This window comes from Mus musculus, chromosome 10, assembly GCF_000001635.26.
Source record: "Mus musculus strain C57BL/6J chromosome 10, GRCm38.p6 C57BL/6J".
In the NCBI taxonomy this organism is placed as follows: Eukaryota; Metazoa; Chordata; class Mammalia; order Rodentia; family Muridae; genus Mus; species Mus musculus.
The window spans coordinates 30,602,152-30,629,029 of NC_000076.6; the positions used below are offsets into that span (position 1 = coordinate 30,602,152).

A 26,878-nucleotide genomic window follows, 5' to 3' on the forward strand; every position below is an offset into this window, starting at 1 on the left:
CCCGCCCTCCTCCCCCCCCCCCCCCCCCGTCAAAATAAAAATCATTCTGATAATTAAAAGGTAAGTTATTTTAGTTGTTAGAATAATACTCAAAAATGTAAGAACACTTTTACAAACGACTACATAAATGAAAATTCAGTAAAATATTAAGTTAATTTTTGTTTAAACTAGTTTTCATATATTCCAGACTGACCTAAAACTGTCAAGCTCTTCACCCCTCCCCCTCCTGAGAGTTGAAATTATAGGCCTATGCACAACACCTAGTTTAGGATTTCTCTTCATTTGCATTTATGAAACTTGACTAGAAAACTAACACAGATATGCAGTTATTGCTGGACTTTATAACTGACCATATCTTTTTTTTTTTTTTTTAAAGATTTATTTATTATATGTAAGTACACTGTAGCTGTCTTCAGACACTCCAGAAGAGGGAGTCAGATCTCGTTACGGATGGTTGTGAGCCACCATGTGGTTGCTGGGATTTGAACTCTGGACCTTCGGAAGAGCAGTCGGGTGCTCTTACCCACTGAGCCATCTCACCAGCCCCTGACCATATCTTAACAGTATCATCATGAACAAGAATGACACCCACAGACTCATATGTCCGAGTACTTAGTCACCAGGGAGTGGAACTGTGTGAAAACGATTAGGAAAACTAGGGGTGGCCTTAATGAAGAAGAGTGGAGGAAGTGTGTCACTAAGAGTGGGCTTTGAGCTTTCAAAAGCCCAGAACAGACAGTGTCTCTTTCTGCCTTTGGATCAGGATACATGTCTCATCTACAGCTCCAGAGCTGCCTGCATGCCATCATGCTGATAACTAAACCTCTACAACTGTTCACAAGCCCACAAATAAAAGTTGCCTTGGTCATTGTATTCTTCATAGCAATACAACAGTGACTAAGTCACATTACTAATCAGCTTTGCTTTGAAGTGCCTTCATGGATAGATAACACTTAACCGGACACTACCAAAAAGGCTAAATAGATTTTAATTGTAATTTGATTATTTATCTTTATGAGTGAAGAAAGTGTACACTAAAAATGTTCTTTTAAGGATTTTATATTTTATTTTTGTTATCACCAGTGTATGTGTCCATTTACAAGGCATGGGGAGAGCAATACATAAAGGTCATTTGTGCAGGTCAAAGGACAACTTTGTAGACTCCTTCATTTTCTTGTTGCACCTGTCCAGAGGTCCAGAGATCCCACACAGGTGGTCCGTCAGGGTTTCCTCACCTAGCAGTAAGCAACACATCCCTGCGCCCCTGTGAGACAGTATAGACCTATACAAACAGAATCAACCGGCTAATTACCCCTTAACCACCTTCCCTGTACTATCATTCATGGGACCAATTGCATCACTGCAAATTCACAGCGGAAAAACATTCAAAGATTGCACTTTTCCCAAAGTTTGTCATATTTTTACTACTATAGAAAAAATTGTCAGCTATATAAATAATCAGAAAGCTATTACACAAGGCAGTGTTGTAAAACCTATAAATCTAATTTTGAGAACTCACAGACCCTTACTCTATTTCTAGTGAGTAAACTGACATTTAGAAGTTTGTATGAATTAACAGTGGAAACAGAACTCAAGGTTTTCGGCTTTCCCATCATCAGTCTGCCTAACACTGAGCCTTGAATTTCAATATCTGCTACCTACTACATATTCTTATCAGAGGTCTCCTGGCCACTCGTCTGGACATTACCACACTTCATAACACACTAAGATTTAATAAATTATTTTTGTCTTAGTCCCATAGCATCGGTAACCAAACATAGGATGAATGGTATTATTTCTTTAGTCCTGGATCCCAGTGTGTTTGTTGCTCATTAAATATTAAAAATTATTTGCTAAATTAATGAATTTTAATCATACTACACAACACTTAACTATAGATATTATAATCCAGCACTGCAATAAATGGTGTGTTACTTAAAATTGCAAAATAGTATGCCAAAACAAACAATCAAAAAACCCCAGAAATCTTAGTGGATCTCTATGATCTTTATGCTTCTTTCTTGGTGCATGCAGGCACAACACTACTAGACATTGGCACATTGTAGAATTGGCTTTCACCACCTCAACCTCTCTTCACTCACTACTGTGTCTGATGAGACCTCCAGAACAACTCCCAAAAAACTCTATCACTGAATGATATGCCAATAGTATTAGCAGTATGCTATCAAGGTAAACTTCTTTATCTGTGTCTCTATTTCAAATCGAGTATTTTTTGTAAGTGTTGATCAAACCACTATTTACTTTCATTTTCTTTTGATAAAAAACATACCATATGACAACAATTTCTGTCACTTTTCATATATTACTAATTTGTGCTTCTTCCTTGTCTCCTGACATGGAAAACTGCACATTTCTTCTTGTTAAAATAACAAAAACTGTTGCTGGTTATTATAAACACTCATTTAGAAGTACATTTACGTAGTTGCCTCTTACCTAGACCTTCAGCGTTTGTGACCTAACTTTTATAGTTTCGGTTACCTATGGTTAATACCAAATAGTAAATGAAAATGCCAGAAATAAACAATCCACATATCATAAATTACATGCAGATCTGGACATAAAAATGAAATCTCACATCATTTGTCTCTATCCCACCTGGGCTGAGAGCCATCCACACAGTGTATATACATTACTCAATTATAGTACCTGCTGCAGTTACTAGATTAACTGTCATAGTATCAGAGTGGCTATATTCAATTTAATAAGGCAACCAAGTACAATCATGCACATTGGCATTGTTTTAATTGTAAACTGTTGTAACTTTTATTTTATTAACATTGTTATTAATCTTTTCTATGCTTGTTATAAACTATCTATGTATGGTATGCATATAATGAAAAAGCACAGGATATATTATGGGTTTTGGTACTATCCTGGGTTTTGTGTATTCACTGAGTGATTCAGAGAATCTCTTCCCTATGGCTAAGAGGAAATGAACAAGTTGTGTGTGTGTGTGTGTGTGTGTGTGTTTGTGTGTGTGTGAAACAAGTTAAAATGACACATACATAACTGCTTCTATCATCGTGATAAGACAATATTGGTGGCATGGTATTCTTTATTTCGAAAATTTATGTATAAGACTACAGAATTATCATAAAGTGGCCAAGTTTTCTCCTTCACTGTAAAAAAGGTTCAAAATTTTTATGCCAGTTAATTCATCACAAACTATTATTATTACCATTAATAAATGAAACTTGAATTAAAAATAGGATGCATCTTAATTAGCAGAATTTGTATTAAATGGGCTTTTAGCTATAGTATCTTAAGCAAAAAACCTTATACAACTGAGCACTAAAACAAAGAAGTCGGGCTGATGAGATGGCTCAGTGGTTAAGAGCACTGACTGCTATTTTCTATCCAGGATCTCTCTGAGGCTGGTCCAAGCAGGAGATCACGTGGGTCACAGAAGCCACAGAGCTTACTGGACAGGGAAGGTCCCTTCGGGCCTTCAGCCAGGAGGCTGAGCTGATCCTCAGACCTCTGTGCACCTTCCCAACAGAGAAGAGCTTGCTGACCCCTGGGACTCAGGAGAGAGCTGGTCTCCCAGGAGTGCTGAGAGAGGCTAACAGACTCACATGAGGAACAAGCTATACCCAGAGACAGTTAGAACATCTAACACCAGAGATTGCCAGATGGCGAAAGGCAAACATAAGAATCTTACTAACAGGAGGAACCAATACCACTTGGCATCATCAGAACCCAGTACTCCCACCACAGCAAGTCCCTTCACCCTTCACAATAGTCACAAATAATATAAAATACTTTGGTGTGACTCTAACTACGGATGTGAAAGATCTGTATGATAAGAACTTCAAGTCTTTGAAGAAAGAAATTAAAGATCTCAGAAGATGAAAATACCTCCAGTGTTCATGGATTGACAGGATTAATATAGTAAAAATAGCTATCTTAACAAAAGCAATCTACAGATTCACGCAATCCCCATGAAAATTCTAACTCAATTCTTCACAGAGTTAGAAAGGGCAATTTGCAAATTCATCTGGAATAACAAAAAACCTAGCATAGCAAAAACTATTCTCAAAAATAAAAGAACCTCTGGTGGAATCATCATCCCTGACCTAAAGCTGTACTGCAGAGCAATTGTGATAAAAACTGCATGGTACTGGTACAGCGACAGACAGGTAGATCAATGGAATAGAATTGATGACCCAGAAATGGACCCACACACCTATGGTCACTTGATCTTTGACAAGGGAGCTAAAACCACCCAGTGGAAAAAAAGACAGCAACCAAATGGTGCTGGCTCAACTGGAGGTTATCATGTAGAAGAATGCGAATTCATCCATTCCTATCTCCTTGTACAAAGCTCAAGTCTAAGTGGATCAAGGAACTCCACAAAAAAAAAAAAAAAAAAAAAGCAAAAAACAAAAAAAAAACAGAGACACTGAAACTTATAGAGGGGATAGTGGGGAAAAGCCTTGAAGATACGGGCACAGGGGAAACTTCCTGAACAGAACAGCAATGGCTTGTGCTTTAAGATTGATAATCGACAAATGGGACCTCATAAAATTGCAAAACTTCTGTAAGGCAAAGGAAAATATTAAGAAGACAAAAGGGCCACCAACAGGGCCACCAACAGATTGGGAAAAGATCTTTACCAACCCTCAATCCAATAGGGGACTAATATCCAATATATATAAAGAATTCAAGAAATAGGATTCCAGAGAACCAAATAACCCTATTAAAAAGTGGGGTACAGAGCAAATCAAAGAATTCTCAACTGAAGAATACAGAATGGTTGAGAAGCACCTGAAAAAATGTTCAACATCCTTAATCATCAAGGAAATACAAATCAAAACAACCCTGAGATTCCACCTCACACCAGTCAGATGGCTAAGATGCTCCTCCATTGCTGGTGGGACTGCAAGCTGATACAACCACTCTGGAAATCAGTTTGGCGGCACCTCAGAAAATTGGACATAGTACTACCCGGAGGATCCAGCAATACCAATCCTGGGTATATACCCAGATGATGTTCCAACTTGTAATAAGAACACATGCTCCACTATATAGCAGCCTTATTTATAATAACCAGAAGCTGGACACAACCCAGACACCCCTCAACAGAGTAATGGATACAGAAAATGTGGTCCATTTACACAATGGAGTACTACTCAGCTATTAAAAACAATAAATTTATGAAATTCTTAGGCAAATGGATGGATCTGGAGGATATTATTGAGTGAGGTAATCCAATCACAAAAGAACACACATGATATACACTCACTGATAAGTGGATATTACCCCAGAAACTTAGATTACCCAAGACACAATTTGCAATAAAACTCATGAAACTGAAGTAGAAGAAGGAAGACCAAAGTGTGGATACTTCATTCCTTCTTAGAATCCATCCCATATTACAACCACCAAACCCAGACACTATTGCATATACCAACAAGATTTTGCTGACAGGACCATATGATAGCTCTCTCCTGTGAGGCTCTGCCAATGAAGGAGCTAGAGAAAGTACCCAAGGTGCTGAAGGGGTCTGCAACCCTATAGGTGGAACAACAATTTGAACTAACCAGTACCCCCCACCCCCAGAGCTTGTGTCTCTAGCTGCATATGTAGCAGAGGATGGCCTAGTCGGCCATCACTGGGAAGAGAGGCCCTTGGTCTTTGGAAGATTTTATGCCCCAGTACAGGGGAATGCCAGGGCCAGAAAGTGGGAGTGGGTGGGTTGGGGAGCAGGAGGAGGGGAGGAAGTATATGTTACTTTTTTCTATTCATTTTAAGGAAGATATTGTAGTATGAAATTATTTCAAAAGCCTTTTATCACATCTACCATATTTTCAAATAAAAATTATTTGTGTTTAAAAAAAAAAAAAGCACTGACTGCTCTTCCAAAGGTCAACTGAACTCAAGTTCAATTCCTAGCAACCACATGGTGGCTCTCAACCATCTATAATGTGATCTGACGCCCTCTTCTGGTGTGTCTGAAGACAACTACAGTGTAATCATATACATAAATAAACAAATAAATGTTTAAAAAGAAAAAAAAAAGAAACAAAGAAGTCAGTGAGAAAATTTTCACGTAACTATGGCATATGTCAGAAAACAGATATGCAGAAAAAATGTAAGGCTACTCAGTGGTAGTGTCATGTATGAGTCAGCAAACCTCAGACTGCAATTAGCCTGCAAAGAGAACAAACCAACAGTTCTTCTGAATCAGGTAAGGAACTTGTCCATGGTTCACATTTTTATTTTCTTAGTTTTTCAAGCAAGTAATCAACCTGTAATAAAAAATAAATTTAAAACCATGAATATATGGCTCATTCTAGTTATCAGTACCTGTTAGATAATTTTCCTTGTAACACCAAAGAGAGAGAAACGTCTTATTCTGTTCTAAAAATACCTTACAAAAAGAAAATAGAAGAGTTCTATAAATTACAATAAAATAATATAAACTGGCAGATTCCAAGTAATGTTAAATATTAAAAAGCTACAAGAAAAACAAATGCAATATTAAAAATGTCTTAAACTAGATTTATAAGAAACAAGATCATATTAATAAATGGCATAAGTCACTCTGAAAATGTTATATCCAAATGTGAGATTCCAATTATAAGAAATTCTGAAGGCCCAGTGTTGTGGCACATGTCTCAATCCCAGCCCTGGGGGATCTGCAGAGGCATGCAGATCTCTGTGAGTTTGAGGGCAGCCCAGTCTAAGTTTCAGGAGAGTCAGACCTACACAGTGAGATCCTGTCTCAAAAACCATAAACAAAAACAAAGGAAAGAAGAAAGGGGAAAAGGAAGGACGGACAGACGGAAGGAAGGAAGGAAGGAAGGAAGGAAGGAAGGAAGGAAGGAAGGAACTCTAAAAAGGAAAATTTTGGAGACATTAAAAATATCAGTGGTAGCTAAGAAACAGAAGGAGAGTAAAACAGATAGCAAAGCACAGAGGATTTGTAGGAAGTAAGATGATTCTGTATGGACCTACAGTGTGGGATCCATGTCATGCATCTACCCAAACCTACAGGAAATATGGCAACAGGAGAGGCACCTGAAGTGAGCTAACACCTTGGGAAGAGATGATGTATCAGTATTGGTTCTTTGATTATAATAAGCATACAACAATGGTGGGGATGTGGTAAGGAGAAACACTGTGCATATATGTACCAGCAGAGAAAATATAAAAAAACTGAACCACACTCAGTCCCCTAGTATGCAAAGCAAAAAGAACATGAGCTTTTAAAACTATCTGTATATGATCTTTCAATTAAGAAAAGCCAGAATTTTTATCTAGATCTGAATTCATTTTTTTGTTTTGCCTTGTTTTGTTTTCTTGTTTTTGGAGACAGGACTTCTCAGTGTAGCCCTGGCTCTCCTGGAATTAGCTCTGTAAATTAGGCTGGCCTCAAACTCACACAGAGCCATCTATTTGCCTCTACCTCTGTCTCTGTCTCCCAAGTGCTAGAACTAAAGGCATGTGCCACTACCAACCAGCCCAGATCTAAATTCTTAAAGCTCTGCTTTTCTATATTTGTCCTGCTTCTCATCTTATAGAATCAGATTGCCCAGAAAAATTCCTCAAATTAAAAATATTATTTGGAACTGGAAATTATAGCATGACACTGTAATCACAATTCTCTCAGGAGACTGGTAAAAAGATCCCAATTTCAAGGCTTATCAAAATGACACACATTTCAGGGGTTGAGATAATCACCAGAAGAAAATATTGCCTACTAGCATAAGACAATTCTGGTTCAGTGTAAAATAAATGAATAAATAAATAAATAAATTTCTGAATATATATATATATTCTGGGTTCAGTTTATTAAGATAAGTGGTCAAGCCAAACAGAACTCTTTGTCTAGTGCAATAAAGAAAACAATAAAGAAAACAAAAACATCTGGGCAGTGGTGGCGCACAGCTGGTGGTGCACAGTGAGTTCCAGGACAGCCAGGGCTATACAGAGAAACCCTGTCTCAAAAAAACAAAAAACCAAAAAACCAAAAAACCAAAAAAAACAAAAAAAAAAAAAAAGGAAAAAAGAAAGAAAAGGAAAGGAAAGGAAAGGAAAGGAAAGGAAAGGAAAGGAAAGGAAAGGAAAAGAAAAGAAAACAAAAAGGGACAGACACTTTAAATCTGTTGGCATGCTGTTGCTGTGGCAGGACTACTTACTGTGACAAACCAGTAGGAATCCTGCCTGTAAACCAGCTTTGATAAGAAGCCAAACTCTTTGACTGGTGCTATCACATGAAGGTGCAGATGAGAGATGGAACAGAATGGAGGAACATGGAAACCCATTCTGAAACACAAGAGTTTACTGGTGACTTACTTCTCAAGGTGTCTGAGATTATATGTAAATCAAATAAGATTAAAATTATTCAAAGATGAATCAATTCCCAGTCATAGATCTTTTACTATCTGCTTTCTGCTAAAGTATTGCCAAAGTCCTTCACGCTGAAGTTCATAGAGGACAATTCACAGCACCTATCCAAGACAGTCTTGTGCAACCTCTAGAATGTCGAGCTGCATTATTTCCAGTCACACTGGTACTTACCATAAGAAGCAGAATTCTGCAACGATATGCTCCTGTAAATGAGCCTCAATATAAACGTACTAGACATTCAGGCAGCGGTCATTGACCTTAAGACATAGCCAGTAGATGTCAGGCTTTTGCCTTTAATTCAATACCCAGACACTAACCAACACTTCCATAGTAGTATCAATTATTACAAAAAACCAAGCTTTTGTCATCAGAAAAGGTTCTTGTTAAATACTAAAACAATTTAGATGCCATTTGTCCATAATTTCCTAATTTATAAAACATTTATAAGCTCATTCTTTTAAATAGAAAGGCATTTAATTATTGATCAGCAAACAATAAATTCAAATTAACTTTAGGCTAGAAGCCTAATGATGGTATGTATGTGTGTACATATGTGGCTGGCTGTCATTATTGATCATCTATCTTGGAACAGGATCTTTCTCTGAATCTGGAGGTATACCAGAAGCCAGCAAGCCCCAGAAGTTCCTCTCTCTGCTCCCATCCTGGACTTCAGGCAAGCTTAGACCATGCTGGCCTTTGACTTGATTTCTAGGCACTCGGGTCCCTGGGCTTGCACTGCAAGCTCTCTTGCTCACCAAATCAACTCCTTATTCCCAACAATGTATTTCTAAACCATGTAGGTCTGCAGAAGTAAATTCAGTTTACCCAATCTTATAGGCATTAACATATAGAATGACAAAAAGGGAGGACTCTTTTGTCCTATTTTACCTCCCGATTGTATGTATAGACTTGTCTGTCCAAGCTACTAGGGAAGTTTAGGGAAGATGGTGAGGCATGAAAACAGGGTTCATTAAGTTCATACCATCAATGAACTGCATCCTCACGTCCAGGAGGACGTGGTGCACCTGATGCACAACTCTGCCACTGCTTCCTTTCTCATGAGACACACACTTCAGAAAAGTCAAGAACCAGTGTTAGCGTCTACTCACAGCGTACATACCTTACATCTGTGAAGTCAGTGAAATTATTCCTCTCAAGCATGGTTTTCCCAGCAGCCACCATGCTCTCGACTGTAAACCAGGACAGAAACTGTATTATACTACGGGATATAGTAAGCTCACGAAAACTTTACTTCCTTTGGAGTATTTATTCTATATTTACCTATGTTTCTCTGGTATTTTTTAATTAACTACTTTTATTTTTTGTGTATGAATGTGTCCAAATGTATGTCTGTGTACTATGTAAAAGCCCTCAGAGGTCAGAATAGGTGTCAGATCCGATAGAACTCGAGTTACACACAGTTATAAGATGCCATGTAGGTGCTGGAAACCAAACCCATGACCTCTCCGAGAGCAGTAAGTGTCCTTAACCTCTGAGTCATCTCCTCAGCCTCCTATTCTCTGGTATCTTTAAGTAGAAACTGAAGTTACTAATTTTGAAACTCATTTTCTTCTCTTTTTAAAAAAAGATTTATTTTTATTTGTGTGTGTGTGTGTGTGTGTGTGTGTGTGTGTGTGTGTGTGTACTGCATGAGGGAAAGTGCACACAGAGGCCAGAGGAGAAAGCTAGAGCCCCTGGAGCTGGAGTTACAGGTAAGCAATTGTGAGGTGCTAGCCCTCTGGAAGAGCAGGACGCACGCTTACCTACTGAGTGTGCTGCCTCTCCAGCTCCTTAACACTTGTTTTCTCAAATTAGCATCCAAGATACAAATGTCCCTCTAGTACTTTAGCTATATTCCTTATACTTTAATATGTTCTCTTTTCATTTATTTATAAACTCAGTATTTTCTCCTCTTATTTTGGAATTATTTAGAAACATGTTATTTCATTTAAAAATTCTTCTTTGGCATATTTACTTAACTATAAGTCTGCTTAACATAAAATATTTACTGCTATGCTAAGTAATTTAATTCCACAGCCTTCAAATAATCTATTTTGTAAGATTTCAAGCACAGTAAGTGCTACAAACTTTATTTTGAAGCTTAGAATATGTTCTACCTGGGTGGACATATGCTCTTCAAAACCTGTAAAACGCTTCAAAACTCTTTAAGTAAGTGGAATTCTATTAAGTATCAGTAACAGTGCGTGGACTTGACATTGTTACTACATCCTTGCATGGACATATTTTTCTCACTTTATAAATTACGTAAAAGTTAAGTGCAACAACTTTTAAGATTTTGGTACGAAAATATTCACATAAGAAGCGTAGAGGGGGTGAGACAATGAAATTAATAATGACAGCAGCATCAATATTTATAACATCTGATATGCACCAGCTATAATAACTAGTTATGAGAAGAGCTTCTAATCTCTATGAAGTTACTTCTACCTTGAAGATAAAATAAAACTTCCTAAGAGATTATATGATCTCTAGTAAATATCCAAAGAATGAAATAGAAACTTTTAGTAAGAGATACACAACCAATCAGTCATAGGGTAAATATTATGTCTATAAGCATAAACGTTAGCCTATGTTTATAAATAATAGGTGTTCTAAAGCACATGGTTAGAACAAATAAGTACAGAATTTTGTATTATTTGGAAACAACTTTCAAACTGGTAATTCAGTCACCTAGAAGCTAGTGAACAATAGTGCTGTATCAGCAAGATTTTTCCTACGCCTTTTCTTACCTCTAAAGAGTCTAGTCTCATTTATCCGTTGTAGAGTGCCATACAGTACTGCCAAACTAACCCAGACCCTGGTGAAAACGGCCACTAAAACAGACCTGGAATAAACTGAAAAATCTCTGATTACTGGCTTAAGGATATGCTGGCTGACTCCAGAGTAGGGAGTACAAGAGTTGGTGTTTGTTTTGATTTGATTTGATTTGATTTGATTAAACAGAAAGGGTGATACGTCACAAGATTTCCCTTGCCAATTACATTAGGGCAGTTGGAGGCCTGTGAATGGACAGGGAAAAGGGAGGCAGCGCTAAGAGTTGCAGAGACAGGGAGCATCTCTGGGTAGGGAGGAGAAAGGAAGATGGTAGATGTGAATCAGAGTGGCTATAGCCAGCCACAGGTTGTTATGATATCATAAAGGTTAGAATATTGGGATAATTTGTCTAACCTAGGTGAGCAGCTTTTATGATTATCAATTGGTTCTAAAATTATTATATTGGCATTTTTTATATATAAATCTGATTGGTTAACTATAAGCATTGAGTCTTGTTTTTACCGGGTTACTGGGTATTGTGTTATCAAACTGCAAGGATGACAGATCTGTTTGGTTACAGGAATGTGGGACAGAGCCAGTGGGACCCTCCTAGGACATAGTGTTGTGACCCACTGATGCTAGTACTAGAGGGGGAACATGGCCCAGTGGGGCCGGAGAGTAGGCAACAAGAAAAGGTATCAGAAAGAAGTCAAAGAAAGCACTGAGTAGGTACTACAGAGTAATTCTCAAAGAAACAAAATTCCAATCTCCTTTTCAGAAGCTAAAAGTTCAAACCAAGACCTCATTATTAAACTATGGTGCTAATTCATCTGCATCTGAAATTATCAAGCAATATAAGCTCATAATACATCACAACTTATAGTTTTCCACAGTATCTTTCAATTTCAAAGTCAAGAAAACCATCCTTTAAAAGTACAAAGCAAAGCCAAGCATGGTCATTCATGCACAAATGGCCACAAGTTAGTAATTAAAGTCTGTGTGACAGATAAATGGAAAGTATACTGTCATTTTTTTAAAAAATTCTATTTGGTTTTCTTAACTAGAATGTTTCAAGAAGTCTTACTTTATTCTTGATTATTTGAATAGACTTTTTCCTTTTTTAATTGTCACTGCCATATTTAAAGAGAATTCAATGTGATATAGCAACAAAGAACCCTGTTATCTTTTTTTTCTTTTTTTTTTAATTACGTATTTTCCTCAATTACATTTCCAATGCTATCCCAAAAGTCCCCACCTCCCCCCGCCCCCCGCTCCCCTACCCACCCATTCCCATTTTTTGGCCCTGGCGTTCCCCTGTACTGGGACATATAAAGTTTGCCTGACCAATGGGCCTCTCTTTCCAGTGATGGCCGAGTAGGCCATCTTTTGATACCCCTGTTATCTTCTTACCCATTTCTATGTGATCTTTGTTTAGATCCTTGCAACTTCCAATATGCTTCTTTGGCACGACGAGATAATGATAAAGTGCCGCTGGTTTGATATCTTTGAAACAAACCAGGTCTTCATTCTAAAGAGAGAGGCATATTGGTTAGTAAATTAAAAAAAAAAACCAATCTCCCAATATTATTCTGCTGTGCTGTGACTTAAGCACTGGGAAATTGCATTTATGTTACAATATAGGCCTAATGAGCAATTTTATAACTGTGCCATACTTAAATTCACAATAATAAGCTTTAGTTTCTGTCATGAGCTATATTATATTAAGCTGATTTCAAAGAACAATTATAAGTAAAATTCATTAAAACATTCTTAGCCTGGCAGTGGTGGTACACACCTTTAATCCCAGCACTCAAGAGGCAGAGGCAGGGAGATCTCTGTGAATTCCAGGCCAGCCTGGACTATAGAGAGTTCAAGCACAGCCCACAGGCTACACAAAAAAACCCTGCACAGAGAAAAAAGAAAAAGAAATCTCACTCCTAAATTTTATTATACATTTTCTCATCCATACTTTAAGCTTTTTTCACTCAAAAGTTAAGTCAATAAACACAGTTTTCTTCCTCAGCAAATTTTCCTAGATGCACTCTTCCCATCAATTCTCTGTTCCAGGAAACAAAATTCAGTGTCATGCGAACCTCAAGCCCATACTATTAACCATAATTAGCAAAGATCCCAAGCACAGAGACTCCATTTTGATCCATTCAATGGGATGCTTTAGAAAAGGTCAAGAAACCATCCAGCCTCCAGATGGAGAGATGAATCCCTGATGAAAGTTGACAACTCAAGTTCAGAACCAGCACCACACAGAGTCTGTGGCCTAGCAGTGCTAGAAGGTAGAGGTGGGAGGGTCCTGGAGGGCTTGTTCAGCCACTATGTCTAGCCAAATCTACAAGCTTCAGGTTCAGTCTAAGGCAATAAGGTGAACACCAATAGGAAGAGACAGCCAACACTCATCTCTGGCCTTTACATATGCACATGTTCACATAAACCAACATGATAGATAAACTTTTTAAATTTAAAGGCAAAGAAACTGGATATTTCAGTTAGCTTTTAATTGCATTTTTACTAAGATGTTAAAATACTGAAAATGGTTCTGTGATTTTACTGCCTTCTATTGTACTACTGAACCATTATTAAGAGAAAAAAATCCGCCGGGCGTGGTGGCACACGCCTTTAATCCCAGCACTCGGGAGGCAGAGGCAGGCAGATTTCTGAGGCCAGCCTGGTCTACAAAGTGAGTTCCAGGACAGCCAGGGCTACACTTTCTCTGGTTTTTCCCTGTCTCAAAAAACCAACCCCCCCCCCAAAAAAAAAAAAAGAAAAAAAATCCAATCCCAAAGATAGAGTGCCAAAAATAATGTGTGTATATACATGTATGTATTTTTTAAATCTTTGTGTGTGTTTGTTTCTTTTTTTTTTCTTTTCTTTTTTTTTTTTTTTCCCCTTTGGTAGTGCTGGTGGTCAAACCCAGGGCCTAACATGCTTACATGCCTGGCAAGTTCTGGTAGTTCACTGAGCTACACCTCTGGCCAGTTTTTCTTTTTTCTTTCCTTTTGGGGTTTTCAAAACAAGGTTTCTTTGTGTAGCTCTGACTATCCTGGAGCTTGTTGGCCTCAAACTCAGAAATCTTCCTGTCCCTGTCTCCCAAATGCTGGGATGAAAGGTATGTGTCACCACCACCAGGCTTCTTTACAGTATGACTTCCCAGAGCAAAATACTGAAGAGAAGCCAATTGTCTCTAACTCAGAAACAATGTTGGTAAAACTATAAAATAAAGCACTGAATGCCTATTAAAAGGAATGTAAAGAATTACTACTGCTATGAAATTATTTCTAGGCTAGTCTTTTTTTTTAAAGCACAAAACAGAAAAAGCTACCCTGTGTAATGTTCTACTATGCTGTTCCAGTTGTAATTTTTATAGACTATTCTAGGACCTGCTTCAACAGTTCCTCCAATATTTCCTAACAAATAATTCTCAAAAGTTAATTTTTATATAGCTACAATAATTTCTTCCCAGTAACTGTCCCCTTATATCTAAAACAAGCAAGTCCATTTGAAAGAGCATCTTAAAGCCATGGTATCTAAGGTGTTAACAATTTTAATTAGCAAAAGAGCAATTAAATCAGCTAATATTGCTAAGTATGAATTCAGGCATAGCAACACTTCTGTGGGTTCTCAAACATTGTTTCATTTTTCGATTCTAAGAGCTAGCTAGCTTTCTTTCTTTCTTTCTTTCTGTTTTTGTTTGGTTTGTTTGTTTGTTTGTTTTTGTTTTGTTTTTCAAGGGATTTCTCTGCATAGCCTTAGCTGTCCTTGAATTCACTGCATTGACCAGGTTGGCCTCCAACAGAGAGATCTTTCTGCCTCTGCCTTTCTGAGTGCTGGAATTAAAGGCATGTACCACTACCACTCAGCTATTTCTAAGAGCCCCTTAAAAATAATTCGTATCAATGCCATGAGACTCATACACAAAGAGTAAGACACTGCCCTTGGTACTGGTAAGCCCCCTGCTAAGAATATGTGATATGCCCTTTGCTTAAATGAATTCTAAAAATACAGTAAGAAAACCATACAGAGATCTGTGAGGCAAAGAATCATCTCTGACTTTTGTTGGAAAGATTCCTCAAACAAATTCTTCATGATGCTGGCAACCCTGATTATACCAAAACAAATAATTTCCTCTGCTCTTATTTGTATAATTATATATCAACAACTTATATAAGTGCAATCATTTCCTGTGTTTACAATGAATATATGTGTAATAAGAATTTTAAATGCAAGATGATAAATCTCTCTCAAAAGATTAACTCTTTATGAAGGATGATGAGATGTAAAAATGTTAGACCCAGGGGAAAGGGAGAGTTTTCTGGAATTTCCAGGCATGACATGACTGTTGCTCTCCCGATCTCGCAGCAAGTATGATTAACTACACTTGATCTGCACAGGTTTGAACCCTGTCGAGATCTTGTAACGAAAAGGGGAGTAGTTCATGAGGCTCTCACGGTAGATAAGGAAGATTCTTACAAGCTATTAACTGTAAGTATCAGTTCGACTTCAGACCCAGTCCTGAAACCCCATTCCAGCCCATTTCAGTCAAATTCACACTTCTTCACCACGTCCAAGACCTGTTTTCAGCAAGTTGTACGCTCTCTAACGATACTGGAAGAATACATAATTTTAAAATTACTATCTAGAGAAGAGGAAGACTCCCTAAAATAAAAGTAAAGACACAGGATGCTGCTGTGTTGCAAATGCATGCGAGGGAGGCGAGAATGCTGGGCTCTATCACTGCTATCTCTCCCTACTGAACAGCAAAGGCAACACTGGAGACCTCTGGGTCCCTGACAGAAGTCAGTCACTGTTTAGTTCGTCTGCAGAGACAGAAGCCTGCGAGCAGGGATTGGATGCCTGGTCCCCACCCACCCGGCCTGTCGCCGCCCACCTCACAGTGAAAGAGTTCAGTTTTGGGTTCCTGACCCGCCGCCACGCGGCAGAACACGCAGTTGCTGTCATAGTTCCAGGACTCCGAGGTCCCAGGCGAGGACCCCTCGGGATCCGGCTCTCCGACCAAGCCCGCTTGCTTCTCAGCCATGGCGGCCGAAAGGCGACGTCAGGATCAGCTGAGGTGCGCAAGGCCCGCCTCGGGCGGATGCACCTGGAATCGCCGCCCTAGGGTGGCCCGCCTAGTGACACGGAGTCTGCGCACGCGCAGGGCCAGACTCTGGGTATGGGACACACCAGATAGCTCGGCCTCTAAAAGGGCGACGATCAGAGGGCAAGCCCGGCGCTCCGTGATGACGAAAGCAGCGCAGCCGCAGGAGCCCACTGCTCAAAGGCGTTTTCTGACGGGAAGACCTATCCAGGGGTTGGTAACATTCATCTAAAGTGTAAAGGATATTGCTTTCACGTCCCTATAGTGTATTACACTCCCGTTACAAAAGAAAAAGAGTATAGAAATTCGATTCTTTTAAGGGTATGAGAGGATGAGTCAAACGTATAGAGAGCCTTGTTTGGCAAAGTGAAATTTCCGAGTTTCCTGTGTACTTACTTGTTCAGCCACAGTAATTTTAGGATCTGAAACCAAACCAAACAAACAAACCCGGCCAAATTGGTCTCTACATGTTTGCTTTTGTTTATAGTACAATGTAAATCGAAAGGGTCTCCTATCACACATATGTCATATGGAGAGAAAAGGTAGTAATTGAGAAATTCCCTGCCAGGTCACCTGATTCATTGTAACAATTTTCTCTTGTATTCCCGGCTATTTAGGAAAGAGAGGGAGAGAAACCCTTTGGGAACAATCATGCGCGGAAAAGTATCAGTTCTTAAGTATGATGTGATCTCACCTTTTTACAATACATGGCATTTGCTGAGCACCAAATACTCTGTTTCTCTAATTGTGAAAACTCCCAAGGTTGATTATTTTATTACAGGTCTACAGAAAGAGACAGATTCAGACTTATTTTCTTACCACTTACCCAAATGATAAAATTCAAATAAATGTCTAGTTCTAGAACCCATAATAACACTTAGTGTGACTTTAAACTCAGTAGTGATTTTAAGTGAATTATCTTGTAATCTGAAACAGTAACGTAAGTTAAGTAAGAGTACATGCACATTCACGTTGCATTTAATTCCCTTTGTAGTTAACCATATGGTGTGCAATCATGACAATAGCTTCTCAGATCATCACAAGTTTGAGGCAGGACTCAGAAGCAGAAAATTTGACTTTGACACATTTAAATATTATCATGTTCCATGTCTGTTCTTACACTTTCATATCACGCTGCTTTTTTATGGTGTGTGTATGCATGCACACACACAGTAGCTGTATGTCTTTATCCATGTAGGTACTTGAGTACTTGGGCTGCCTCTTGGGCCATGGTGGGGGGGGGGGTGATCTGTAGATGCCTTTCATAACTGCTTGTTTGATATTGAAAGCTTTTGAGTTGACTTTGGCTTTGGTAAGGACAGGAGTTTCATCCTTTATTCTTGGTGCTATCATAGTGGAAATGTTCCCATAGACATTTCACAACAGTCTGATGAATAAAAGAATGATTTTCAGATCCCACGGGAAAACACTTTTGAGTTATGAGAGTTGCACAGTCACAAACAGAAGTGCTTTTTTAGTAAAGGCTATGAGTGGTAAGGGTCAGGAGCCTTGTATGGGGGCAGGTGGGGATGGCTATAACAAACACCAGAGCCTGATATTGTGAATTAAGCATTTAGGGCCCTGTCTGTATGCTTCCATATGGGTGTTGTCTTGGGATAGATGTTTGCACACAGTTATTATAGGGCAAAAGTTTTTCAGTTCTCTCTTCCTTGACAAAATGTTTCTTCCTCAGTAAGGCCAACTCTGACTAACCTTGCAACCGTGGTCTAGCCCCTTCCTTCCTCTTTAGCTTTCTCTATTTTTTTTCTATTGCAAGTCCTTTCCCACATACTTAAAATTATATAGTAGCATGCTACATATATGTTAACCCTATGCATTTAACTTAGGGTATATATTTATTTTTACTCCTTCATCTCCAATGAGTGCAGTCTCTACAGAAATTATCTTTTGTTCCTGTTCATATATGTACCAGCAGTAACTCTGCTACTCTATAGTAGTCAAGGACTACAATAAGAATTTTTGGTCTAATAACTGGAAGGCTGAAGCTGCCATTTACCAAGGTGAAAAACTGTGGGACTAACAGATGTGGGATGGTCAGGGAAGATCAGGCATCCTGTTCTGGGCATGTTACTTTGAGATGCTATATCAACTGAGCTGATGGGTATAGGCTGTTTATCGTTGTAAGAGTTCTAAAACGCTTAATGTCTTAGACCAAAAAGGTTTCCTTTATATAAATACACTCCTAGTTATGCTCACCACTGCTGCAATGAGTCACCATGAACAAAGTAACTTTGGGAAGAAAGGGTTTATTGGTTTTTTTTTTCCACCATTACTGTTCATTATCTAAGGAAGTCAGGACAAGAACCCAACAGGAACCTGGAGACAGGAGCTGATGCAGAGGCCATGGAGAAGTGCTGCTTACTGGCTTGCTCCACATGGCTTGCTCAGCCTGCTTTCTTATAGAAACTTATAGATCACCTTCCTGCAGTGGGCTGCACTCTCCCACATCAATCACTAATTTTAAAAATACCCTACAGGCTTAGTGGTACATGCCTTTATTCCCAACACTTGGGAGGTAGAGACAGATGGGTCTGTGTGAGTTTGAGGCCAGCCTGGTCTACAAAGTGAGTTCCAGGGCAGCCAGAGCTGCATAGTTAGACTCTGTCTTGAAATAAATAAATAAATGTCTTGGTCTTGTTTGCATACATAGCAGGCCAGCTGTTTCTGGTATTTATATAAAGGAACGGTATATGTGCTGTCTAGTTTTATGTCATTTTAACACAGCCTAGAATCATTGGAGAAGAGGGTATTGTAAATTAGTTGCTTTGTCAACCTGCCTTTAAGTGATTCAGCCACAGTAGTTTATGCCATCACCCACTTCCACTAGGTATGGCACATATAAAGCCCTGGCCACACCTCTCTCTCCCCCTCTCTCATTCCCTCTGTGTTGCCGGTAGTTTTAGAAACACAATACTGCCTTTGCCCAGGAGCTGCGATGGGGCTCTGACCCCTCCTGGCTCCCTTTGTTCCTTCTGGCTTCTGCCAGGCTGCCAGCACTGACTTGGCATCTCTCACTCTCTACCCTCCTTGCTCAGGGAGTAGACTGCACCACCAGCCCACTCCCATGACCCTTGTCCCAGGATGGGTTGCATTACCAGCCCCACCATTGCATCTGAGCATAAAAAATACAGTTTGTCACTTTTCAGCTTGCCTTTTGTGACAGTTTCTGGTCACACACAGAATCTCCTGCCTAAAAAGGCATGCCCTCATCAATTAATTATCCCCATCTCTCCTCCACATCCTTGGCTACCCTCCCATAGCAGGGACCAGCTGTCCCAAGGCCTTACATGATTTCAGTGTCCCTTTTCCTCCAAGGCATAGCTGAAAAGCCCCTCTCTTCCCTCATATGCCTTTCTTCTTGGGACTCGGAAGTCCCACTTGTACCTTTCACCCAGCAAATGGCTCCTGGTCTTCTTTATTAACAAATCAACAACCAATTAGGGAAATAGACCTTAGTATCGGCACCTCCCCTTACACCTCTGTCTTATTCATTCTTTCTGTCTGTCTATCTCTCTCTCTCATGTCCCCAGTTCAAGACTTTCAATCTCCACCCCCCACCCCCCAAACTCATGCCTTAAATCAGATGCATGGTGTGACTTTGTGACTTGACTGCAGCCCACCAAGGAATGGAGCCTCAGTTGAGAAAATCCCTCTATAAGATCTGTAGGCAGGCCTGTAGGTCATATTTTAACATTAGTAACTGATGTGAAAGGGCACAGCCCACTGCAGGGAGGTGGTCCAAGTTTCTATAAGAAAGGCTGAACACGCCATGTGGAGCAAGCCAGTAAGCAGCACTTCTCCATGGCCTCTGCTCCAGGTTCTTGTTCGGGTTCTTGTTTTGACTTCCTTAGACGATGAACTGTAATGATGAAACAAACCCAATAAACCCTATCCTTAGGGGAGATGTCACCTGTGCTTTATGACCTGCTAACCTCTATGCTATCTCAGAGACCACATTAGATTCTAGGCCATTCAGCTATAGAACCCACCTTCATGGTCACATGTACTTTGTAAAGACGTTTCTATGTAGTCATACTTTAAGCTTTATTGAGTACCTGGAATTGGAATGATTCTTACCTGGAAACCTTTCCCAATTTCTACTGTTTTAATATTCTGACAATGAACCACCTGCACTAGACTACCTGATATCTGATCCAGATAAACTAAGTCAATCTAAACCTGTTTTTCTTCCTTCCTTCCTTTCTTCCTTCCTTTCTTCCTTTCTTCCTTCCTTCTTTCATTTCTTTGTTTCTTTCTTCCATTCTTCCTTCCTTCATTTCTTTGTTTGTTTCTTCCTTCCTTTTCTTTCTTCCTTCCTTTCTTTCTTCTTCCTTCTTTCTTCCTTCCTTCCTTTCTTCCTTCTTCCTTCCTTCCTTCCTTCCTTCCTTCCTTTCTTCCTTCCTTTCTTCCTTCCTTTGTTTCTTCCTTTGTTTCTTCCTTTCTTCCTTCCTTTCTTACTTCCTTCCTTCCTCCCTTCCTTCCTTCCTTCCTTCCTTTCTTCCTTCCTTCCTTTGTTTCTTCCTCTCTTCCTTCCTTTCTTCCTTACTTTCCTTCTTTCCTTTCCTTTCTTTCTTTCTTTCTTTCTTTCTTTCTTTCTTTTTTAAAATTTATTTAGGGTTTCTTTACTATGTATAGAGTACTCTGCCTGCATGTATGCCTATATGCCAGAAGAGGGCATCATATCACAGTATAGATGGCTATGAGACACCATATAATTGAATTAAACTCAGGACCTCTGGAAGAACTGCAGGTGTTCTTAACCTCTGAGCCATCTCTACAGCCAGCTCCTAAACCTGATTTTCATTTTCATTTCTTTTTGGGTTTCCTTCCCTACCTGGACACCTGAGTGTTTCCTCTCCCTCTCCTCTCCCTCTCCTCCCCTTCCTTCCTTCCTTGTTTTTCAAGATCTAGCTATATAGCTCTTGATGGCCTGGAACTTGTGCAGGTCAAGTTAGTCTCAAATGCATGTGAGCCAGGACAACTTTTCTACCTTAGCCTTCTGGGTACTGGGAATATAGGCATGTACTAACACCCTCCTGGATGTTTACTGTCATGCTCTGGCACTTCCAGATATTTGAACTAAATGGTATCTCTTTGCTTATTAAAAAAAAAAAAAAAAAAAAAAAAAAAAAAAAAAACTTAGCCTTGATTGTTGTTATTGCAAATGAGATGGACTAAGACGCTTCTCAGAAATTCATTATGCCAGTTGCATCCACATGTAAATTGCATAACTGAACCTGACCTCATCAGAATAAATATAATTACAGCACTGAAAAGGTAACCTTAAAAAAAAATAACACAATCTGCCATGCCAATCTGACATTTAAGTGACATGATAAATAACTGGATATTTGAGTTTCAAAAGAGAAGTCCAAGCTAGAGATAGAAGTTTTAGAATCTTCAAAGTACAGGACTTACATCCACCAAATTAGAAGAGATCACCAAGAAAAAACCTTTCCAAAGACTAAGCTTGGGCTATTGAAGCTTTATGAGATCATAGAAATGAGAAAAGGTTAAGTGCAAAAGTAAGTAAACAAAGATAAGTAAATAAATAATGAGAAACGGGGAGAGTATCAACTGAGTCCTGAGGCTGAAACAGTGTTTTAAGCTGGAGAGCTTGATCAACTATAAGATAAAAGTTGGGAGAGAAAAAAAAAAGTTTAGGGTGGAGCTTTCTCTAAGCCAGATTCCAGATGCTTTAAGAAAGAAAGGCAAGAAAGCAATTGGAAGCAGCAAGTATGAATAGACCAAAGATAAAACTTTAGAAAAAAAAAGAGGCAGTACCCAAAGGATATCAGAGACTGAGGTACAGTAATAAACGCAAGGTGAGAGGCCGGGGTGGTTGAGGAAAGTGACTGTTGCCAAGAATACTTGTCATCTGAGCCCATCTACGAGAGACTTCCATTCTTCACAGCGAACAGTCCTGTGCCTCAGGTTCTCTTCCTCTATCTTCTGCTGCTCTAGTTTCCAGTCTAGTGTAGAGAACTTCATTCATCTGCTCAGACACTGCTATATTATTTCCTGGTGGTATGCAGTTTGCAGCCCTTGTCTGACAGATACTTTGTAAATGCACCCTGTGCCTCCTGCCATTAGAATGCAAATTGCCTACATGTGGCATGTGGCCTTCTTTGCTGTAACATTCAGGGGAGCATCTGGCACACAGTAGCAAAACACTAATTGCTTGAATGACTAGATGGTAGATTTTACAGTTCGGAAATATACATTTTCTTGATAATCTAAACTTTACTTTTTTGTAGGTTCACCTTTCTCATTGGACTGCAAATGAATAATTTGTTTTTCTCTAATTATAGCTTCAAATGTCAATTAATAGTAGTCTTCTAAGTAGAACTGTTCCCTGGCAAACTGCCAAAGATGAAAGTCCCAGTCCAAATAACATCCAAACCTTTGTCTAGAGTTTCCTTGGGTTTCTTATCTCAGAGAGATGCTAAGTGTTTTCCATGTGCTCAAAATAGAGTCCATGAAATAAATTACCTACTGATTTAAAGTAAAGCTTTTTTTTTTTTTTTAGGTTTCTATAAATGCCAAAACCATCAATGAAAGAAAATTTGGGTAAATATATTTTGCATGAGAAATAAAATTAATTCTAGCATAGGACAGTATTTTAGGAAACAATTAGATCAAATTGAAAATCTGCTGTAAATATTTCGGTGAAGTAGCTAGGTATGGTGTGAATGTGGATTTTCCTGGCTTCTTTAGGCTAAGCAAGGAGGATTTTGAATTAGAGATTAAACTGAGCTAGAGATGAAAGGAAGGGGAGGGAGAGAGAGGGAAGTGGGAAAGAGAAAAGAGGCAGACTAAGGCAAGAGGAACACTGAATTTAAGACCAACCTGGGCTACATAATGAGTTCAAGGCTAGCCTGTGTTGCATGACTTTGTCTCGAAATGCCAAATATTAATAAAATTTAAAATATAACACACACACACACACATACAAACCTAAGCAACCAAGATGAACATAATTAGTAAAAAGTATAGTCAATAAATCTATGGAAATATATTCAGACTTATTAAAAATCAAATAATTCTGAAGTGCTATTTTTCACAGCAAAACTGGGAGAGATTCATTTTATAACTGCATTCAGAATTGTGAGGTTATAGGTAAACAAATGTCATATACAGAAAAATGTATGTGACACTCCTGATGTAGGAGCACTGATGGGAGGGGAAAGGTTAGGAGAGTATATAACTTTATGAGGGAAGGACATGCCACTTCCTGTAACTGACAGGAGCAATGACAGCGAGAACTAAAGCAATTAGAAGAGCTCAAACTCCCTCCAAAACAGATGACACATACCTTTGGCTTCCTGACTATTTTCAAACACAGTCTGTGATCACATGAAAGTTAATTTCCTATTTACATGCTAGATCTTGTCCTTCCCTGCCCACTCAAGAATATCACTTCAGAAATTCTCTCGTTGTGCTGGGCATCTTTAGTTTTGTTCTCTCAGTGGCTCATCACTACTTGCAAGCATCCTATAACTTCTCTTTTTTGTTTGTTTACTTGTTTTTTTCTAACTTTACTTTCCCCAGCAACCCCTATTCCCTAGTCCAAAGCACATTCTGTATTTGCACAAAGTTTGTTTTGCTTTGTTTTGTTTTTATATAGGTATATGGTGAAGTACAGTAGCCAGCCAGTAGAGGCAGATATGGATGCCCAAGTTCTACGGCCTCCTCTGCCACTGTCTATATTTTTTGAGACAGAGTCACTGAGTCTCACTCAGTTTTAAAACTCAGTCTAGTTTTAGCTAAACTCTCTGGCCAGTGAACCCCTGGTATCCTCTTGTCAGAGCCCACCACCACTGGGTTATGTGTACCCACCACTGTGTGCAGATTTTACGTAAATTCTGGGGATCCAAACTCAAGCCCTTGCCCATGCACAGCAAGTGCTTTACCAATTGAGCTTGTTGCCATAGCCCTCAGCAGGAAGTCTTCCTGAGCAAAGCATCCCGGTCTCCACTCCTCTTTCCATTCTCAACTTTTACGCCTTTTCAGAACTATTACCCCACCAACACTCCTGACACCCAAACTAAATGTTTAGTTCTCTATTCTTTTCTCAGACCCGTGAGAAGAGCCTATTGGCAGCATTTGGAACATTTTTTTAAATTATTCACTCTATTTTTAATATACCTACTGTGGTTTTCTTGTTGTCCCTAAGCCCTTTATATGTTTTCTTTGCATTTCCCTTCTAAGTGTCAGGCTCCTAGTCCTTCACAGTTAATCCTTGGTCTTTGTCACAGACTTTTGATCCTGTCTGATGGCAAGCAATATGGCAACGCTAAGCCCATTACCTATCTGTTTAAAATGCTCACTAATAGTGAGACAACTAATAGTGAAACAATAAAGCTTGCAAGTGTGCCCTCCCAGCCAGGCTTGTCAGATCCAAACCTAAGCAACTTGTAGAAGTGTGAGCTTTTATCCACTCAACTATGATAAAAGCTATGATAAAAGCCCATGCTGAGTAGGTTCCAAGACGCTAACTAAGCTCAGTGTGATGCAATGTTAAAAGTACATAAGGACTCATGAGGGTGTATTACATGGCAGTCTCTATAAAAGATAAATTTAGAAGAATGTGCTTCTTTATATAACTTATTTTCATCAATAAAAATTAATTACTTTTGTCATCAGAAAAACATCTTAACAGTTTTTCAATTCAGATTTTCATATAAGCTTCCTTCATTTCATTTAATAAGTCTCTGCTTTTAAGAATAATCTCATTCCATAAGTGTTGGAAATGGTCTACCCTGATATAGAAGATTGCAGTCATTTTCAGGGAAATCTCTAAGCATTTCTGGTGGAGGTGAACTCTTGAGCTACTGCATCTGCGTCTGACACTGTTTGTGTTTGCAGTGGACAGTAGAATGTAGAAAGAGTTGGTGGGCTTGTCTTAATTCTGAAACCTTTCACTCACAGTAGACATGTCTAGGAAGCTAGTTAGAAACTAGCCAGCTTGAAAATCACTGTGGGTAGACCCTCATTCATCATCAGGACCCCTTCTCTGTCTCCAAACAAAACTTTAATGAGGAGAGAAGTATCAGAATTGTACTTCTGTTAGCCTTGGATATTTGAGAGTGGTGGACACTTATACACCATTGGGGATATTCAGATATTGTGTCCTGGAACAAAAAGCTGGGCAGAGACCCGTGGAAGCAGGAACAATTTGTTAAGAAAGAACACACTTCCAAGAGAGGAAGCAGGCCAGAGCTAGAAGATCAATGGCTTCCTGTCTGAAGGGCTAGAAATAGTTCTGGCATTTGCATGGTGCCAGTCTTCTCATGCATGCTGTATCTGCAGCAGGCCAGGCTTTGGTGGGGAAGGTCTTAAGCTTCCTCTGTTCTTTTCATATGCTAATATCACTGCCTTAGCCTGTTCAGGTTTTTCCTGCCTCACCTTCTTAGAATTTGAAAGTCAAAGAGTGAGAAAACACTACAATTTCCCCCTCTTTTGATGTTTTGTTTTGAGGCTGGGACAGGGTATTTCTGTGTAGCATTTGCTGTCCTAGAATTCAAGGTGTAGTCCAGGCTGGTGTCAAATTTGTAGAGATCAGCCTGCCTCAAAGTTCTGGGATTAAAGGCATGCCCCACTACCACCCACCCAGCTTAAATTTAAGAACTTCCAGGTCTGGACTAACTGTGTGTGTGTGTGTGTGTGTGTGTGTGTGTGTGTGTGTGTGTGTGTGTGTGTGTGTGTGTTTGTGTGTGTTGGTGAGGAGGGGAAGGTGGGGATGTGGAACAGTCAAAGGACAGACTGGGAGGGGGGATAAAGACTGGACTGTAAAAAAAAAAAAGAAAAAAGAATTTAGAAAAAGATAAATAACTTTAAAAAAAAAGTATTGCATGAAAGGATAGCCATCCACAACGAGGAGGAAAGTAGATGTTTTGAAAGACCCACAACGTGAGGACTCCCCCACGTTCTGACTCAGGAGAGGCGACACCCCAAAATCACCCATAAGAAAGGTCTTGCTGCAAACTGCAAGAGTATTTTTATTCAAGAGTGCTCTCGGGCCCATGGTCATACACCACGAAGGGGTGAAGGGGTAGAGGACGGTGGCGCCCCGAGAAGCTGGATAAGGGGTATTTAAAGGAAGAAACCACAACTCAAGGAGGTGGGGAGGGCGTTGTTGGAAAATACCAAAAATACCAGTTAAGAGTCACAAGGAAGTGCAAAGTCACAAGAGTCACGAGGAATACCTGGTAATAGTGAGGGTTATTTCTCAAGACAGTTTCTAAGAGACCCTAACAATAGCACATTTGCATAGCGGGTTTCAGCAATGGTCAGGGTGAGTCAGGACGACTTTCTTCGAATGAACACTCTTTAAACCCAGGAAGCAGGTGGGTGAAGGAATGTCGCTATCTGTTTTATGATTAGCATACCTTGGAGCATTGAGTCACAAAGGCCACATTCCCAAGCCTGGCCTAAAGGAGTAGAATTTTGTTTTTAACGGTTTACTTTTTCAGTTTATTCTTTTGTGTCTCCTTTGTTGAGACTTATCATACGGGGGTTATTTCCTCCTCATGAAACATGGTTACCTCCTTTTTAAATTTTGCTTTTTTTTTTTTTTGGTTCATTTTTTTACAT

At 39.3% G+C, this 26,878-nt stretch overlaps 1 protein-coding gene and 1 long non-coding RNA gene across 3 annotated transcripts; both read right to left on the bottom strand.

The window, feature by feature from the left end:
• Window positions 1-1,043: 1,043 nt before the first annotated feature.
• Window positions 1,044-4,483, bottom strand: Gm20300 (predicted gene, 20300). The gene has a single exon (NR_045008.1). It is a non-coding gene; the product is annotated as a predicted gene, 20300 (long non-coding RNA).
• Window positions 1,044-21,379, bottom strand: Hint3 (histidine triad nucleotide binding protein 3). Of its 2 annotated transcripts, XM_006512823.3 has the most exons (6): window positions 16,052-21,379; window positions 12,562-12,679; window positions 11,127-11,231; window positions 9,497-9,566; window positions 8,166-8,292; window positions 1,044-6,272 (listed from the first exon to the last, which is right to left on the bottom strand). In XM_006512823.3, the coding sequence occupies exons 1-6, from the start codon at window positions 16,199-16,201 to the stop codon at window positions 6,240-6,242; spliced, it is 603 nt and encodes a 200-aa protein (XP_006512886.1). In that variant the 5' UTR covers window positions 16,202-21,379; the 3' UTR covers window positions 1,044-6,239. The 2 variants fall into 2 exon arrangements, with proteins under 2 accessions (XP_006512886.1, NP_080074.1); NM_025798.3 differs by lacking the exon at window positions 11,127-11,231 and having other exon boundaries at window positions 6,056-6,272; window positions 16,052-16,215.
• Window positions 21,380-26,878: the final 5,499 nt, after the last annotated feature.